The sequence below is a fragment of the Microchirus variegatus genome (genome assembly GCF_963457635.1).
Source record: "Microchirus variegatus genome assembly, chromosome: 1".
Taxonomy (NCBI): domain Eukaryota; kingdom Metazoa; phylum Chordata; class Actinopteri; order Pleuronectiformes; family Soleidae; genus Microchirus; species Microchirus variegatus.
This window is the reverse complement of record NC_139802.1, coordinates 35,311,430-35,329,292: the sequence shown is the minus strand read 5'-3', so window position 1 is coordinate 35,329,292 and position 17,863 is coordinate 35,311,430. Positions and strand designations below refer to the sequence as shown.

General features: G+C 39.1%; 1 protein-coding gene across 1 annotated transcript; it reads left to right on the top strand.

Moving 5' to 3' along the window:
- Positions 1 to 5,760: 5,760 nt before the first annotated feature.
- klhl8 (kelch-like family member 8) lies at positions 5,761 to 11,993 on the top strand (the record flags this gene model as incomplete). Its single annotated transcript, XM_083900338.1, has 11 exons — positions 5,761 to 5,958; positions 6,118 to 6,179; positions 6,414 to 6,579; positions 6,670 to 6,990; positions 7,100 to 7,286; positions 7,537 to 7,680; positions 7,929 to 8,040; positions 8,813 to 8,981; positions 9,065 to 9,224; positions 10,289 to 10,490; positions 11,653 to 11,993. 11 exons carry the CDS (start codon positions 5,761 to 5,763, stop codon positions 11,774 to 11,776), a joined length of 1,845 nt encoding a protein of 614 aa, XP_083756464.1. The 3' UTR covers positions 11,777 to 11,993.
- Positions 11,994 to 17,863: the final 5,870 nt, after the last annotated feature.

Sequence of the window (17,863 nt, the reverse complement as noted above, 5' to 3'; positions counted from 1 at the left end):
ATCCGAAGGTACCCACAATTTTCCCAAGGACCCGATCGGGACCAAAATCTGGCCAATTATCCTCTTGTGTTGGGCAGGCATGAGCTAACTTGTCAGCTCTGTTATACATTTCTTGTAAAGGTGGTCTGTTTTGATTTAAGCCTCCCGCCCCATCTTTTCCCTAGGGCCTCGAAAAATAATTGAAACATCTCTGTAACCACTTATGATTTTAAAAAAAAAGTATTTATTAACAACTCATGGAATACATTCCTTGAAAAAAAAAAAAACATTGAATAAATATGTGCCAGAGTCACAATTCCTCCATGGCCTCAGTGAACATATATATGACAGCCTTCAGGACAATAACATCCATTAAGAAACCACATATGCAGTGGTGTGTACACACAAGGACACGTGACGGTCAGCGTTCTCAGCAGATTGTTTCCATTCGTCAGTTCCTCTTTGATCACGTCACCCACGGCTCTGAGTTGGCGGATCAACAACATCCCACACAGCTGGGCTCCACTGGTGTATTATGTACAACAGGAGTTTACAGACAGTCCACGACCACCACTTCCATGAAGATGATTCCACAAGCGTATGTACACTCCATCCCCCTTATGAGCCACGTATATGCCGGCAGCTGTGAGTCTCTATACAAGACTTTGTTTCCTCTGGGTTAAAAAACAACAACATCCGATTCACGTTGATGTACTCCGGCGTCGAGTCTCATTTGATCTTGGTAACAGTCTTGTAGTTCTTGATGAGAATTTCCAGCAGTCTGTATCTCCAGTACAATTCGTCGCCGACCTGACGCAGCTCATGGCCGCAGTGGATAACAGCAGCAGGAAGCTCTGTGGGCAAAATACACAGTTTCATTTATCCGTTAATCAATGACCTACTTAATGAGTGAAGCTTGGTTCAAAGTTAAGTTCAATAACATTTTTCTTTTGTACTCACCTTGGGCAGCCATTCTCAAAGTGTCTCAAAGTTTGTATGTGAGAAGAGAAGAGATCTTTTCAAAAGTCCACTTTTCTTTTTCCTCGGTGCTTATGAAGCTGTGTACCTCTGGCTCGACAAGAAGGAACAGGTTTGAGCTATTGATAGAAGTGCCGGCTTAAATACAACCAGTGACGCAACTTTATGGCTGTGGAATCCCCAACAGCCAGCCAAGTTCCTCCCAGTGTGGTGCACTTCTTCTATCAGTGGTACCCGTTTGTAAACAGCATCACATGCAGCTTACGTACTGTTTGTACTTTAGGTTGTAATGAACATACACATGATTTTACACACGTGTGTCGTGAGAAAATTATCAACATTTCCTGCACTTTATATGTCTATTTACTTACACTTTTTTAAATGTTTGTTATGTAACTGTTATCTCCCTGATTTTTTATTAACTATGACGTGTGCTGTTGCCTTTCTTATCCAGGTCACCCTTGTTGTCTTGATCTAAATGGGACTTTAGATCTGTAAATATAAAAAGTATTACATTAAGTCACAGATCACCTTGTAATGAAAGTGAAAATAACTCAAGCTGCAGTGTGTCCCATGATGCAAGATTTAGTCATCACACACTCAACGTTGATAAAAGATGAATTTAAATCACACACTCCAGTAGAATCCAGTATTTCTCGGAGAGTGTACAGTCTTTACTACCATGTGATTTCACAGATTACTGTATGTAAGAACAGAGCCATTTTCTCCTTACAGCACTTCCTTGTATTGAATCACACACACACACACACACACCTGAGAAGTGACCTAGATAGAACACGGGCTGAATATAAGGAGCGTCATCAGTGTCTACGCTGGAAGTGCTTGCGCATGAGGTTCCAACAGTGCACACGGCAGAGGCGTCACGGACATGTTCAGTCTAGCCCTGCAGCCCATGTCTCCCTCTGAACAAGGAAGTTCAACGACTGCACACACGTGAACTGAAACGCCACAACCTTACACACACGCACACACACACACACACTTAAATGAACAACAATAGTAAAATGTCACAATTAAATTCAAAGTCATTAGTGACACAGTAAATGACGTAGAGAGACCTGCAGGGAACATATTCAGCTCATTTTCCTGTATGAGAACATTCATGTTAGACACGGACACTACTGTGTTGTTTTGTGCTACTTTTTACTGCTTCATATGTAGCAGGTGTTTTTAATTGACTGGTCTGAATGAACCGGTCATTTAACACGACACATTTAATACAATTCTTATCAGCAACTCAAGAAAATGATGAGGGGTTTCATTGACAATGTAAATAGTAGTACTGAAATGTTCTACTCAAGTAAAAGTACCACTATTTTGACAACACTTTACTTAAAGGCGCCATATGTGAGAATGTGGCCAAAAACAGTTACTACACTCAAAATATCGAGGTCTTTTAGGTTTCGTTTTCTGACTTGCTCGGCAGCTGACACTCTACTGACTGCAATGATTGGTGAATGGCGGTAGGTGGCGCCACATGCCAAAACATGATTTCAAAACATAAACATGATTTGCGGTCCGCAAAATATTTTTTTTAATGCAAATATTTTGGCTGTACTGTTGTTGTTGGTGAGTTCAGTTTGTTATATGAACATTATTCCTGAGTCTCTGTGACATATTAGGAGGATTTTATGGCCAGTTGCTTTAGATTTATTGCATAATGCACCTTTAAGTACAAGTCAAAGTACTAAAAATGTACTCAAGTTAAAGTAAAAAAAAGTAGCTAGTTTAAAATGTACTCAGAGTAAAAGTTACTTTAATTTTTTTACTCAGTCACAGACGTGATTTTAAACAACATAGTGAAGTACAGTACTCCCCCCCCCCCCCAAAAAAACATACTTAAGTAAAAGTTTTAAAAAAACAAACAAAAAAAATTACTCAATTACTACCTCAGTTCTCAAACTCTAGTCATCTAAGGAATCTATGGGGAAGTCACAGTTTGACGTAACTGCTCATAAGTCACAAACATGTGACGTGACAACTGCTCTTCTGGAAACCCCTGGTTTATTATATGACACAGTTTTGTCTGTGATAATCTGGGATTATCATAACTCATGTTTAAGATGATATCTTGGTAAAGTAAATTCATTAGTATCTATAAACATGATAAATGTAGAGGTTGAAAAGTAGATGATATCTGTAGTGTGTGAATGGTCTGAGTACAAGTGAATCAAAACTGCACCTAAACACATAGGATAAGGGAATAAATGAGAAATAAAAATTAGAAATAGAAATAAAAATGAGAGCCACATGAGGCAGAAAGTGTCGACCTCAGTGCTCATAACAGTGCAGTTAAAGGTCATCTTTGATTGCAACATCCTCGCTCAATGTAAATAAACTGTGAGCACGATTATCAGAGATAGTACACCTACATGGTTAAATATTATCTGCAATACACAAAGTTTCAGTTGTTGTTATCTAATGCAGGAGTGGTCTGTGTAAAATACAACTGTGTAAGAACCAGGACTAACAACGACAACTGTGATTCTATTTGATTGTTGTGTTGACTAGTAGGATTATCCTGAGCACAGCAAATAAATGCTTGACGAGCCACTGGTGAACCGTATGTGTACCTCTATCAACCACCAGGTGACAGCACACTCAAACATAATGTTGGAAATTGAGTTGGTCTATATTCTATTCTATTTTATGTGTAAAAGTCATACAATAATAGTAGTAATATCTACATTATTACTTTTTTGAAACAAATGTAAAAAGCCCAGTAAATACCAGTTGAAAACACAACTGGCTGTTGTGTTATAGTAATATAGTAAAATTGTATTTTTTTATATATATATATTCATATTATACTCCAGTTAAACACAACAAATATGCCTTATCTTTATGCCAAATATTGTACTGAAGTTCAGCTGGTTATATTGAGCTTCATATACAAAAAACTGGACTCAGTTCAGCTGCTGTACAGGTGATACATTAAAACTACAATACCCATGGTGCACCTGGAGTCACAACAAACATTCCACTCGAAGAAGCCGGGGCATCTTAATTCTCGCTACGACATGAGGTAGCCAAAGTTAACACATTTACTCTAAACGCAGCTGTTACCCAGTGTCGTAAAGTCAATGTATGTTACGCGTTTTCGCTCAAATAATGGATCAAATCGTGTCAGTGAACGCTAGCTGACGTTAAGATGCTAGCCTGTTTGCTTACTGTTAGCTTGAAAGCGAATCATGAGTGTACAGTCGGCTAGCTCGATTTATCGTGTTGGTGTTTCTGAATTAGCACTGTTAGCACAAAATGTGTCATCGTTAACCTCTCAGTGACTCATAACCTTTTTAAAGAAGAGGGTTTGGTTCTCTTTCAAGCTGCTGAAATGTAGTAATATACTTACTTCCATAGTATGTGGCTTGTTATGGCATACATCCTGTGCTAACATCCTGTTTGCAGCATATTAAAGCGTTTTCTTGTTTTTCACTGCATGTCCGATTTATTTTAATTGACATCTGAGGGTGCTAGCTGTCACCTACACTGTATTTATAGTATAGTAGCCTGGTATCGCTAACGCCTGCACATACTCCAGTTTCCAGAAGGAGCTGTAAAAGCATCCTTATTACAAATAAAAATAATAAAAAATATATTATTCAAAAGCTCTGGTTAATATTGTTTTCTTGTAATTTATAATTTTGTTTTTACAAGCTAAACAAACTCAACAAAATATATATATTTTTTTTATAGTGTTTAACTGTAATAGAGTGATTTATTTAGCAGGGAGTCGCAATAGACTTTAACAGTAAAATTATAAAAAGACAAATCATGGAGGCACATCATTAAGCAGTAGAGTAAGAGTTTATTACTTATATATGAATGTCTGAGGATGTTGTCATTTTAAGGTAATCAGAAGTCTTCCTGCTGAGCCTTTATTTGAAAAAAGGGAATATTACTAAATCCATGCTTTTACTGAGGGAGCAAACTATCTCAAAATGTGAACAGTCTGTCCATGGGCTGGAAGGCAGACAGATGTAAAAAGCGTCTTTGCGTTTGCTGGTTTTTATTCCCATAGCTGAGAAGACTAGTGATGAGTGGGCGATACACTGAGTCGATTCAGTCTCTGTGGCATAGTTTAAAAGAGACACAGTGCATCATGTGTAAGGTGTAGGCGGAGCTTCAGCCTCTAGCCGTCTGCTCTCACTTCATCTCTTCACAATTAGACACTTATCAACTGTGGAGATTTTTGATCAGACTCGGCAATAGGTAGGACATTTTTTGGTCTTTGATTGCAATGTTTTCTGCGTAACTCGTGTTTTGATATGCTGGTTTATAGTAATCCACAGTTTATTTTAAGATACAGTCTTTGTTTAACAAGTAAAGGGGAAGTGACACTGAAGGGGGAAATGATACTGACCAAACTCGCTCAGCTGGAAGGCAAAACCTCCCACCACCACTTTTCCTTTTGTTTCCACCATTTGAGACTGAAGAATATTATTTGCAGTGCATTGTATTCGTTTTGTAGACTTGATCTTTGTTCAAAGTCTCTATTTCAAAGACAATATTACAATTTGCAGTTCTGGTACACAAGTTACTGTGAACACTCAGAGTTGACATTTACATTTGTTTTAAACATGAAATCAAATGCATCCTTATATCAAAACCATTAGTTTCTAGTAAAACACAAAATGATATACAACAGAAGTGTAACCGTGGATCATATTATTTAGAATAGTGTAGTCCACACCAACCACACCCTCCTGCAACTGCCTTCAAATGGTGCTCAAATTCATCAGTACTTCTCCCTCTTTTAGGTGTTGTTTTGTGTAGCCAGCGATGGCACCAGGAGACGTGGTGCCAGACCATGCCAAGCCACTGAAGTCCAAGGAGAAGCGGCTTGGAAACAGGGCTTTGAAAGCCGACTGTGAGCCCGATGGCTCCTTTATCTTCGAGGCTCATGAGGCTTGGAAGGACTTCCATAACTCCCTCAGGCACTTCTATGAAGTGGGTGAGCTCTGTGATGTCACACTGAAGGTAGGTCACTCGGTGTGAATTTGAGTGATTTGATAGGTCTCATATTTTTGCCACAGTTCATCCTGTTTTATATTTTGTGTTTGACGGACATGTAAAGAATAACTTGGTGGATTGGTTTGCTGATTGTTTTTAAACTGACTTTTATTTGTCTTTGTTTAGGTTGGCAGTAGGTTGATACCATGCCATAAGCTAGTGCTGGCTTGCGTTATCCCTTATTTTCGGTAAGTACATTTTCTTTAATAGTTTGAATCCAACAGACAGTTGTTAATATTCAAAACTTAGGCACTACAGTTTTAAAATAGACCTCTATCGAACTGATTTTGTTCTTCTGCAATGCGTTTTCCCTTGTCCATCTTCATTCAACGGTGAAAACACATGCAGCTTCTTGAAATATATATTTATTGGAATTGCTCCACAATGTTCTTGTCTAATTAATAAATATTTTGTTCTCTCAGAGCCATGTTCCTGTCAGAGATGTCGGAGGCTAAACAGGAACTGATTGAGATTAAAGACTTTGATGGCGATGCCATCCAGGACCTGGTGCACTTTGCCTACTCGTCCAAGCTCACGTTAACTGTGGACAATGTCCAGCCTCTGCTGTATGCTGCCTGCATCCTTCAGGTAAACACATTCAATCCATTAACAAGCAGCACAATCTATTTTGCATGAGGATTCAGTCAAATAACGGGAGATTCTTTTTCTGACTGTTAGGTGGAATTGGTGGCAAGAGCCTGCTGCGAGTACATGAAGGCCCACTTTCACCCCACCAACTGCCTCGCAGTGCGTACTTTTGCTGAGAGCCACAATCGTGTGGACCTGATGGACATGGCTGACCGTTATGCCTGCGAGCATTTCACAGAGGTCGTGGACTGTGAGGACTTCACGTGTGTGTCTCCCCAGCACCTGCGTACATTATTGTCCTCGGGTGAGCTGAACATCCACTCCGAGTCACAAGTGTACAATGCAGCAGTGAAGTGGCTGAAAGCGAACCCACAGCACCACGAGGCCTGGCTGGACCAGATCATGTCTCAGGTTATTGTCGTTTCTCCATTTTTTGAACTTAATGTCACACAAACCGTATGTTCACAATTCGATGTAATCACGTTTAAATGCTCAGCACATTATACGATTGTCCCTTCAGGTGCGCCTTCCGCTGCTGCCTGTGGAGTTTCTGACTGGAACTGTGGCTAAGGAAGAGATGATCAAAGGTAACTTGAGTTGTCGTGACCTGATGGATGAAGCCAGGAACTACCACCTCCACCTCAGCAACAAGGCCGTGCCCGACTTTGAGTATTCAATTCATACCATACCCCGGAAACACACTGCAGGTACTGTAGTCCTTGAATGGTTGTGTTGGATTTTGAACTTGTAAATACTGATTTTATGGTATTTGTAGCAACAACTAGCATTATTCTTAAGCATTGCTTGACTATTTTCATAAAATCAAATGTCTTCCTGGATGTCTGTCTCATCATTATAACAGATTTTTTACTTTAAAAACATTTTATTAATAAAGTAAAGTGCAACATATGTTCTCTTACTGTGCCAATCACGTGTACTTTCCTCTTCTTCCCTCAGGGGTTTTGTTCTGTGTTGGTGGCCGTGGGGGTTCTGGCGACCCATTTCGCAGCATCGAGTGTTACTCCATCACTAAGAACAGCTGGTTCTTTGGCCCTGAAATGAACAGCAGGCGGCGCCACGTGGGTGTGATATCTGTCGGAGGTGAGAGGAGGGATATGTAAGATCATTTTGAAGATGTCACCACGGAAAAAGGATAAATTACATTTAGTGTGATGGTATAAATACAGTTACATTTAGTAGCCCTGTTGTCTTTTTGGCTTTATGTGTCATCTCTTTTGCCTTTCCTACCATGTCTGTACTACTATGGTTCAGAGTTATAGATTTATTGATTATAATCACTGGTCTGTTCACACAGAAACAAAGACTCAACTTAATGTCTGTTTTCTTAGGCAAAGTTTATGCTGTCGGGGGCCATGATGGTAATGAGCACTTGGGCAACATGGAGTTGTTCGACCCTCTCACCAACAAATGGATGATGAAAGCCTCGATGAACACCAAGCGGTACATGATACTAATATCTTCTGAATGCTAGCAATCCGTTCTGTTGTGCTAAGCACTAAACATGGCTTTTTAAGTCAACTTTTCATAATTCAACACTGTCGACTTCCACAAAACATAACTTAATGCAGTGCTTCCCTAGTCCTGGTCCTCGGGGAACCTGCATGTCTTAGATATTTACAACTCATCGAATGATTGGGGAGCTTGATGACGAGCTGACTATTTGAATCAGTTTTGTTGGAGTAAGAATACCGGTACATACTCTGGAAGGACACAGATTGGGAAATGCTGCATTAATGGGTCTGTAAATCCCACCCAAAAGATTTTTAACAATGGTATAATCTGCTCCCAGGAAGCTGTCAAATTAAGAAGACTATTTCTTTTTTTCGACACTTGATATCTCATTATTAGCAGTTTAGTTCCCAGTATATAGCTTCCATAATTATGAATATGTGCACATTAGAAGTGGCACTATTGACTGCTATCTTCACTGTAGCTGATGATTATTTTAATCACACTGAGCTAAACGGCAGAGCAGACAGGCTGTGGAGGTTGCCTGAGTATGAAGGATAATCTGAGGGCTTCATCAATAACCCTGACATATAAAAGTTTTATTTAATATTCTGTAGACTTTAAAGATTTCCCCTTTTTTCCTCAGCTGTGAAACTGATTGATATCTTTTCCTCCATTGTATCATTTTACCAAACACTGTGTTTTTACTGTTCTGAGTGCTGGGTAAAATACACCATGAATCTCTGCTGTATGTGTTTTCCAGGAGGGGTATAGCACTGGCAGCTCTTGGTGGTCCTATCTATGCTATCGGGGGCCTGGATGACAACTCCTGCTTCAACGACGTGGAGCGCTATGACATTGAGAGTGACTGCTGGAGCGCTGTGGCTCCGATGAACACTCCCAGAGGGGGAGTGGGCTCTGTGGCTTTGGGGGTAAGAGTGAAGAAGGAAGCAAAATGCACAACAGCTGATATAAAGCGTTATATCTACCGTGTTTAAGGCTTTCCTGTTGGCAGGGTTTTGTGTATGCGGTGGGAGGCAACGATGGCGTGGCATCTCTGTCCAGCGTGGAACGCTATAATCCTCATCTCAACAAATGGACAGAGGTCAGCGAGATGGGCCAGCGACGGGCTGGAAACGGAGTCAGCAAACTGAACGGCTGCCTCTATGTCGTGGGTGAGAGAAATAAATGAGTCAGTCACAGGAGATATGTTCTGCAAACACCAGTAATATTCGTCTCCTGACTGCGTCTCTTTGTTAGACATAATAATGTTTTTAGGAGCCATAAACAAGGCTACATAAAAAAGTAGTCTCTCACATGCTTCTAACATACATTTGCTCGGACTGCAGAGAGTCAACGTTCTTAGCCATCAAGTAACTGATTCACAGAGTTTAAGGATGAGTTGTTGTTTTTTTTTATTGCACCACCTGAATGTGTGGAGTCATTTGTGCGAGTGAATGACTGTGTTTAAATGTTACATGTCTTGTCTACTCTGCAGTTAGTCCTGAGTTTGTTTGTCTTTCTGCTCACACAAACTGTAGTGTGCAAAAGTCTCAGGGCAACACCAGCTTTGTTGTTTTTTTTTTTGGTCGGTCAAATTCTGTTATCATTGAACTCAAGGTTTTGGGGTCACTTAGAAATGTCCTTATTTTTGAAGGAAAATCACTTGTTTTCAATGAATATAACATAAAATGAATCAGAAATACACTCTATACATTGTTAATGTGGTAGACGACTATTCAAGCTGAAAACGTCTGGTTTTTAATGGAATATGTACTTATGTGTATAGAGGCTCATATCCAGCAACCATCTCTCCAGTGTTGTAATGGTACATTGTGTTTGCTAATCGCGTTAGAAGGCTATTGGATGATTAGAAAACCCTTGAAAACCCTTGTGCAATTATGCTAGCGCAGCTGAAAACAGTTTTGCTGGTTCTTTGACGAAAGCAAAGTTTGAAGGGCAAAATTCTAATCTTGTCAATGTCTTGACTATATTTTCTATTAATTTTGCAACTCTTTTAAAGAATAAAAGTGTGAGTTTTAATGGAAAACACAAAAAAATTGTATAGGTGACCCCAAACTTTTGAACAGTAGTGTAATTGCCCACATGAATTAGTAGAACAAACACATGCTTTACCATAAACGTGAATTAGTGTTTCACTCCATTTTTCTCAAACATAATCGTTATCTAAAACTATTGTCATTTTACTAATCTTTTTTTTTTTTGTCATTTTCTAAAGGTGGATTTGATGACAACTCACCGCTGAGCTCGGTCGAGCGATTTGACCCTCGATTGCACCGCTGGGAATACGTCTCTGAGCTGACCACACCACGCGGCGGAGTCGGGGTCGCAACTGTAATGGGAAGAGTGTACGCTGTCGGAGGCCACAACGGAAACATCTACCTGAACACGGTTGAGGCTTTTGAGCCTCGAATGAACAGGTGAGGAGGAGGCGATGAAACAGGATACTGGAAGGCTGTTTTGCAAAACAGCATCTTTTTAGATGTTACCCTGGTCCAACACACCTGATTTCAATGGAAAGGTCGTTATCAGGGCTTTTGCAGAGCTTGTTGACGAGCTGACTATTTGAATCAGGTGTGTTGGAGCAGGGCAACATGTAAAACATGCAGGGCCAGGGGTCCAAGTTTAGGACACCTTATTATTGTCCTGTAATAAATATGTTAAATGGCAAGTAATTGACAAAGCTAAAACACATTCAATATGGACAACAGTTAATATACAAAAACAATGCAAAACAAGGGGGGGGGGTCAGTTTTAATGGGAATATTAATAGCATCTAATATTCCCAGTGACAGAATAGAACCAGTTCGGAAAACATGATGAATTTGGAAATATAAACAAACAAAAACCATGCAGTGTGCACATTGCAAAGTAATGTAAAATATTTTGGGCTTAGAAAAGCTGTGTAGTCTCAAGCTTGTTTATCCAGGTGTAACTCACTGTGTAAGTTGTAACCTGTGACTAATAGTTTAATTCTGTTGACCTAACTCACAGTTCACATCCTTTCATTACAGTGTAAGTTAATGGTATTTGTACACTACCGTTCCAAAGTGTGGGGTCACCTATACAATTTTTTTGTGTCTTCCATTAAAACGTGTACTTTTATTCATCAAAAGAGTTGCAAAATGAATAGAATATATATAGTCAAGACATTGACAAGATTAGAAATAATTATTTTTATTCCAAATAATCATTTTGCCCTTTCGTCAAAGAACCAGCAAAGCTGTTTTCAGCTGTGCTAACATCATTGCAAGGGTTTTCTAATCATCCAATAGCCTTCTAACGCGATTAGCAAACAATGTACCATTAGAACACTGGAGAGGTGGTTGCTGGAATGGGCCTCTATACACCTATGTACATATTCCATTAAAAAACAGACATTCTGATTCATTTAATGTTATATTAATTGGAAAAAAAGTGCTTTTCCTTCAAAACTAAGGACATTTCTAAGTGACCCCAAACTTTTGAACGGTAGTGTATATAAAGTTTTGAAAATCTTGAACACTGTGGCTTGAATTGCAATTGGATATTATCGCCTATTACCTATTGGTTTAAATTTAAATTTGTGTGTGTGTTGTTTAGATGGGAGCTGGTGGGCTCAGTGTCTCACTGCCGCGCCGGAGCCGGAGTCGCCGTGTGCTCGTCTCACGTCAGTCAGATTCGGGACATCGGCCAGGGCTCCAGCAACGTGGTCAACTGCATGTGACCGCTAACTGCCAGGTGACTAAAACGGCTGCCAGGTCACCGCTCCCAGATGTGATCACTGCACAAAGCAACACAACCACAAAAGCACACAGAAGGTGACGGCACAATCATTACTGTCACCGCTGTCCTGACCTTCAGCCTTAGTTAAGTTGGAGGGTCGGTTTGCACTCAGCGACTTAAAAGGAATATTAGGGCGATTTTACTGACTTGAAGTGCACGTCTGACAAATCTGAACACTTCTCTGACACATTCGAGAAGTTATTTTTCACTTGTGCTGGTGTTCTTTGCCATCAGCAGCAGTGTTTTGTACTGTATTTCTTCTCTTTTTTTGACATGACCTTGACAAAAGTTGTTTTTTTAAAGGGAAAATAGTAGCTGAGCCTTGTATTTACTACTAACCCTTTAATTATGAGAGTTGAGCTTGGATTCAGGACTACTAGGTTACTCAACCATGCACATATAATGGGTTAATCTAGAGGGCCAGTATGAAAGCATTTCTGATGTTTCCAGATTATCTCTGCATCACTTTTGGCTCTGCGGTTGTTTTTTTGTTTTTTTACATACACACTGTACTCTTACTTGTCGTGTCAATTCCAAGACTCCTCTTTTTCCCCAGAGTAAGTTAAAGGTCCAGTGTGTAACATTTAACTTACCCATTTGACGTTTATTTAAAATAAAAGTAGGAGTGTTTATAGGCAGACAATGAATATATTATCAGTAAGCGTGTTTATATAAGTGTCATTTCTTTAAAACAAAAAGGTTTTTGTAGCCTCACATCAAGCTTTTGTATGTACTTGTCGACAAAGAGTCTTGCTTTACAGAGGCCGCCATTTTGTGCCCTTGTGTGTCTTCAGCAGCGCAAATGGGACAAATCTGCCAGAGTGTGTATTTTACATTTTTGAAGTGGAAGCTTAGTACACAAATAAAGTACAACAACAGGCAACTGTAGTTCTATGACGCACTTGGAAAAGAGAGCGGTGACTCTTCCATGTGTTACCATTACGTGTCACTAATCTTACACAAAAAACCTTTTTAAAGCTTCCTACAATGTACATTTTGGAAGTGTTAAATCTGCTGTAAAGCCGGGTCATACCTGGTCTGACTGTAGTTGTATGTGTGTGAACAATCATTATAAGGCTGACTGGGACAAATCAGTGTCTGGTTCAGAGGCAGGGATTCAACCGATGCAAGTGCCAAACACAGAAAATGTGCATCGGACTTCAGAGATGGAAAAACTGAGTAACTGTCAAGTTGACAGTTTAAAAAAAACAAAAAAAAAAACACCTGAGACTAAAGAACTGACCACAGAGCAATATACAGTGCACGTCTCCAGTTCTTCTTCTGTTTACATTATTGTGTAGAGATCTGTTCAAACTGATCTGGGAAGATTTGTAATTACAGAGATTTGTGTGACGATGATAGCTGGACTGTCCGTAATCCAAGTCGAGAGTTTTCAGATGTGCTTTGAGTTTCAGCTGGGGTTCGTCTCTGGGGCAGATGGTTGTTATATTTTAATATATGGAGTCTTTTTTTTGTAATATAAAATGGGTGTATCTTTGCTATTATTCTTTACAACATTATCTAATCCATTGCTGTGCACTATTTTCCTAGAATAGATATGAAGTCGGAGTATATTTTTGTCCTAAATGGAGAATTTCACATTGTTCTTGTCTTGAGTTTAAAGATGTTTATTTTTCACTCATGCCTACTATATTTGCCATAAGTAAGAAACATTTAATAATTCCTGCCAAGATGTTTGTTCTTCAGGATCGGCTGAGTGATGACTATAAAACAGAAAATCTATATATGGTTTATACTAGAAGTTGAGATATAAATGCACAATTTGTGTCCGACCATTAATAATAATAGTAATAATAATTTAAGAATTTTTTACTCTAAAGTTGTTGCCAACCTTGTTAACAAACAAGCCTTTTGTAAACTTAACTGTACTCGTGTTGCTGTTCTTCCTCCTCCTTGGCTGCTTCCTATTTGTGCTTTTTATTCACATGGTGTTGGTATAAATTGGTACAATAAAGTTATGTGTAAAGTCCATTTAAGGAATTCCTGTTTTTCTTCTTTTTCTCTGTAACTTAATCTATTTTCCTTCCAGGTTAAAAAAAAAAGCCTTATAAAAAGTAATTATATTTGACTCAAATCACATTATGTACAATTAATATATATTTAATTTATATAGTACATTTTGAACTTGAGCAATTCCACACCTACCGAGTTATTTTAAACAAGTCCAAACCAAATGACGTTTCCATTTTGAGTTCATGATTGTTGTTTTCTAACATCCTATGAAACCTATGAAGTTAAAAAGTAACCTGAGGCTTGGCAGTGTAAAGTTTATTGACAGTCGACATGTGGTTGTTATAAACTGTCTTCTGGACTTTGTGTTAATGTCATTTTTTTCACTCTCATCATGATCATCACTGTGTCATTAAGGTTAATGACTTTGCAACTGGTTCACGCTCTGTTTACATTGTGAGAGTTTTCTACTGTTTCTAACCCACGGCGACAATTTGTATAATCACCATGTAAAGTACCTGGAACTTTAGCACTATTCACGTGTCAAATCTATAGTGAATACAGCTTTTTAGATTATTTAAGTAAACTAGTGCAGTGCCCGAAGGAAGTATGTATTCCTATAGCGGGAGCTGAAGAAGATTTTTCAGTTATGTTAATGCATGATAAGGAACTTAAAGTCTTAAATAATACAAACATTGTGCAACCTCATGAGGCACAACGCAAATTTTTGACTGGCGTGGCTGACCGTCACAAAACAGCTAGATAAGCTAATGCTAATTGAAAATAAAAAAAAATTGCATTGTGCCTAATAAGGTTGCATTATGTTAGCCCTAAGCTAATGCTTATAGTAGCCTCGCTAGCTTAACTTTGGAAACAGGTTCGCCAAGTTAGCCGCAAAACAGTAGCATGCTAATGCTCAATAAATATGTGCTCGCGTATTGGTGGTTTCAGTATAACACCATGTTCTGTGGTGTACCATGTGAAAATGTTTCACCCACCATGAGGACAGCCTCTTCACTCCCACCTCCACGCTCCAGACAGTGCAGCTGCTGCTGATGAGCCGCTGCCTGCCTGATGTAGCGTGATAAATAAGCGAAAATTAAAATTTCTAAAAAACTTGAAAATCAAGGATGCACACCATCGGGCCATGCTCAACCCATATCCAAAATCTTAGGGCGATCTGACCAACGGTCAGCGAGATATGCCTGTCACAGACAGACAGAGAGACAGACACGCAACTTGCTTTATAGATAGATTTTGTTGAAATATTATTATACAACTTTAAAGTAGTGTATGTGTTTAAATGCTCATGGTACATTGAAATTAATTCAGCTACGAGAATTCTGACAAAAAAGTGTTATTGCATGAAAAAAAAAATTTGAAATATGAACATTTAAAGACTTTATTATGAATGTACGCTAAAATATGTGCAGATTGTTATATTATTGCTAAGCTAACTGCATAAGAACTTCCGCACAATTTTATTTGGTAGCAAACAGCCGTAATTATAGAAAATGAGTCAAAAGTCAAAATGCCCGTCATCGTGCGTTTTACTGCTTTCAGTCTTTGGACCTTGAGTGGATGCTGAAAAAGAGATGTAGCACGGAGAAGATGCTCAGACGTCTGAAAACTTGGAGCACGTCACACATCACACACACAAACACACACTCGTTGGCTCAGAGCAGGTTTAGATAAAACATTTTTTTAAAGATATAGGATGTGTAGGAACACACTGTGAGAGTTGAACAAAGAATCACCGAAATGGACGGAGGACACGGACGACTTCTGTGGCTGCTCAGCTTTGCTACTTTTCTTTCAAGTGGTAAGTTAAAAATCTTTTAAGTTTTGGGATTCACAAACTTAAGATACGACCTCAGGAAAAGGTTCGTTTTGCCAAAAGATTAAATAAAAGATTGATGGAAAAACATCATCTTCAATGGTGTGATTTGAAAAGATTGATAACAGCAGTAGATATTTAAATTGTCAACTATTACATAGTATTCATATCATAAAGATGTTAAAAAGTAGTTTATAAAAGGGACATTAAAGATGGTAAAACATTTCTGCTTCATTCCCACAATGGGAACTGGGTTGTACTTTAGGTCCCTCCATTGTTTTAATTAAAGGGTCAGTTGACGATACAGTTTGTATTCACATGTGTGATATATTGAAAATGTAAGTTTAGGTTTGCGGTGGTTTCATCTCCAAAACTATTTGATGTTGCATGTTTTTGTAGCTTTGTATACGAAGAAGACGGAGAAGGTGTGAACTTCACCTGTCCGTCAGTGACCTACATCAACCCATCACTGATGTGTGTGCAAAACATGTGACTCTATATTGTCCGTAAAGTTGTTAAAGTCAAACATTATCCACATATTTGAGTGAGATTTGAGTGAGATGGCTGGATTATGGATCAGTCATGGGACTTTTATGGTGATGTGCATTCAAATGACTGGGCAGTTTTTTTTTTTCTGTTATATTGCCTATCCTCCAAGATTAAAAGATGTTCTGTAATCTTATTTATAATGGAATTGTATCATTTTTTTTAATTACACAAAAATAGTCATTTACATATGAATTCCTCTACACAACATGGCTTTTTTTTTTTTTACTGTTTCTTTGTATTTGATGTTATTTTTGTAATTCCTTTCAGGCTGGTGCCAGTGCCCGGCAGGCTGGAGGGAGAACGTGGGCAACTGTTACTTATTTTCAAATGATGAGAAGTCATGGCCGGATGCTAATGCATATTGTCTGTCGCAGAGAGCAAACCTGATGAGCATTCAGACCATCGAAGAACGGGTGAGGACGAGGAGACAAACGCCCCTGCTGAGATTTGATAACCGTTTTGGTTTTTTGCGTGTCACACTCTGGGGGTTAACGCACTGTTATTGTGTTGTTCCTACAGCTGTGGCTGAGAACACAAATCGCCTCGCACACTTACTGGATCGGCCTGAACGACCTAATCACAGAGGACGTGTGGCAGTGGAGCGATGCCTCTCCTTTCATAGAATACCTATCGTATGTACAAAATCACTGTGTTTACCGTGAATAAAAGTGTCGTAAGTAGTGTGTTGATTTCTATTCTCCCTGTACTGTTTTAGACAATGGATGCAAGGCCAGCCTGATAACTGGAATGAACAAGACTGTGTTCAAGTGAATGCAAACAGCTATGGACAATGGATAGATGAAAACTGTGATAATAAGAAGAAATACATCTGCAAGCATGTCAACCGTGAGTTCATCCACTAGTGTCCATAGTGTTTTGTTTTGTCTCACTCTCTGTGTGTGAGTGAGTGAGGAAGAAGAGAGAGCAGAAACTCTACACCTTCTGCTGTGCAAGATATTCTAATTTTGTTTTAATGGCATTTCTGAAAGTTCAAATCAAATCAAATCACATTTTATTATGGCCCACAATTACAAAACACAGTTTGTCTCACAGGGCTACACAGGGTTGGTAACATCCTCTGTCCTTAGACCCACGACCAGGGTAAGGAAAAACTACCAGGGAAAAAAAAAGAGGTAGAAACCTTAGGGAGAACCAGAGGTGAGGGATCCACTCCCTGGACGGACAGAAGTGCAGTAGATATGAAGTTATGCACTGGAAAACTGTCTTTTAAAGTAGCATTACTCAACCAGGAAATTTGGAGCTGCATGGTAAAGGATCAGCAGCACCAGCAGCTGTGAATGGTGTCATTTTTGAAGGGCTTAAGCCATTTAAAGACATCGCTGGCTACTAAAACGTCAACAATTACACTTAGCAGTTAGTGTGATCCTGTGTAAAATTACAATTCATGCAATACGTTTTTTTCTAAATTGGAAATTGGAAATTGGAAGTCTATTTGTATGTCACAGACAAAGAAAATACATAAATGCCTGATCAAACTGTTATGGTAAAAATGGTACAGATGGCACTACTAATGGTGATATACCTGTCCATTGTCCAAACAGATCTAACGTGGGTATGAAAAGTAGGTCAAATTTAGAGCTTCACTGTCACACAGCGTGAGAACGTTTTTCGAGATCACTGACCCCTGCTAACTCCCAGGACTAATCGCAC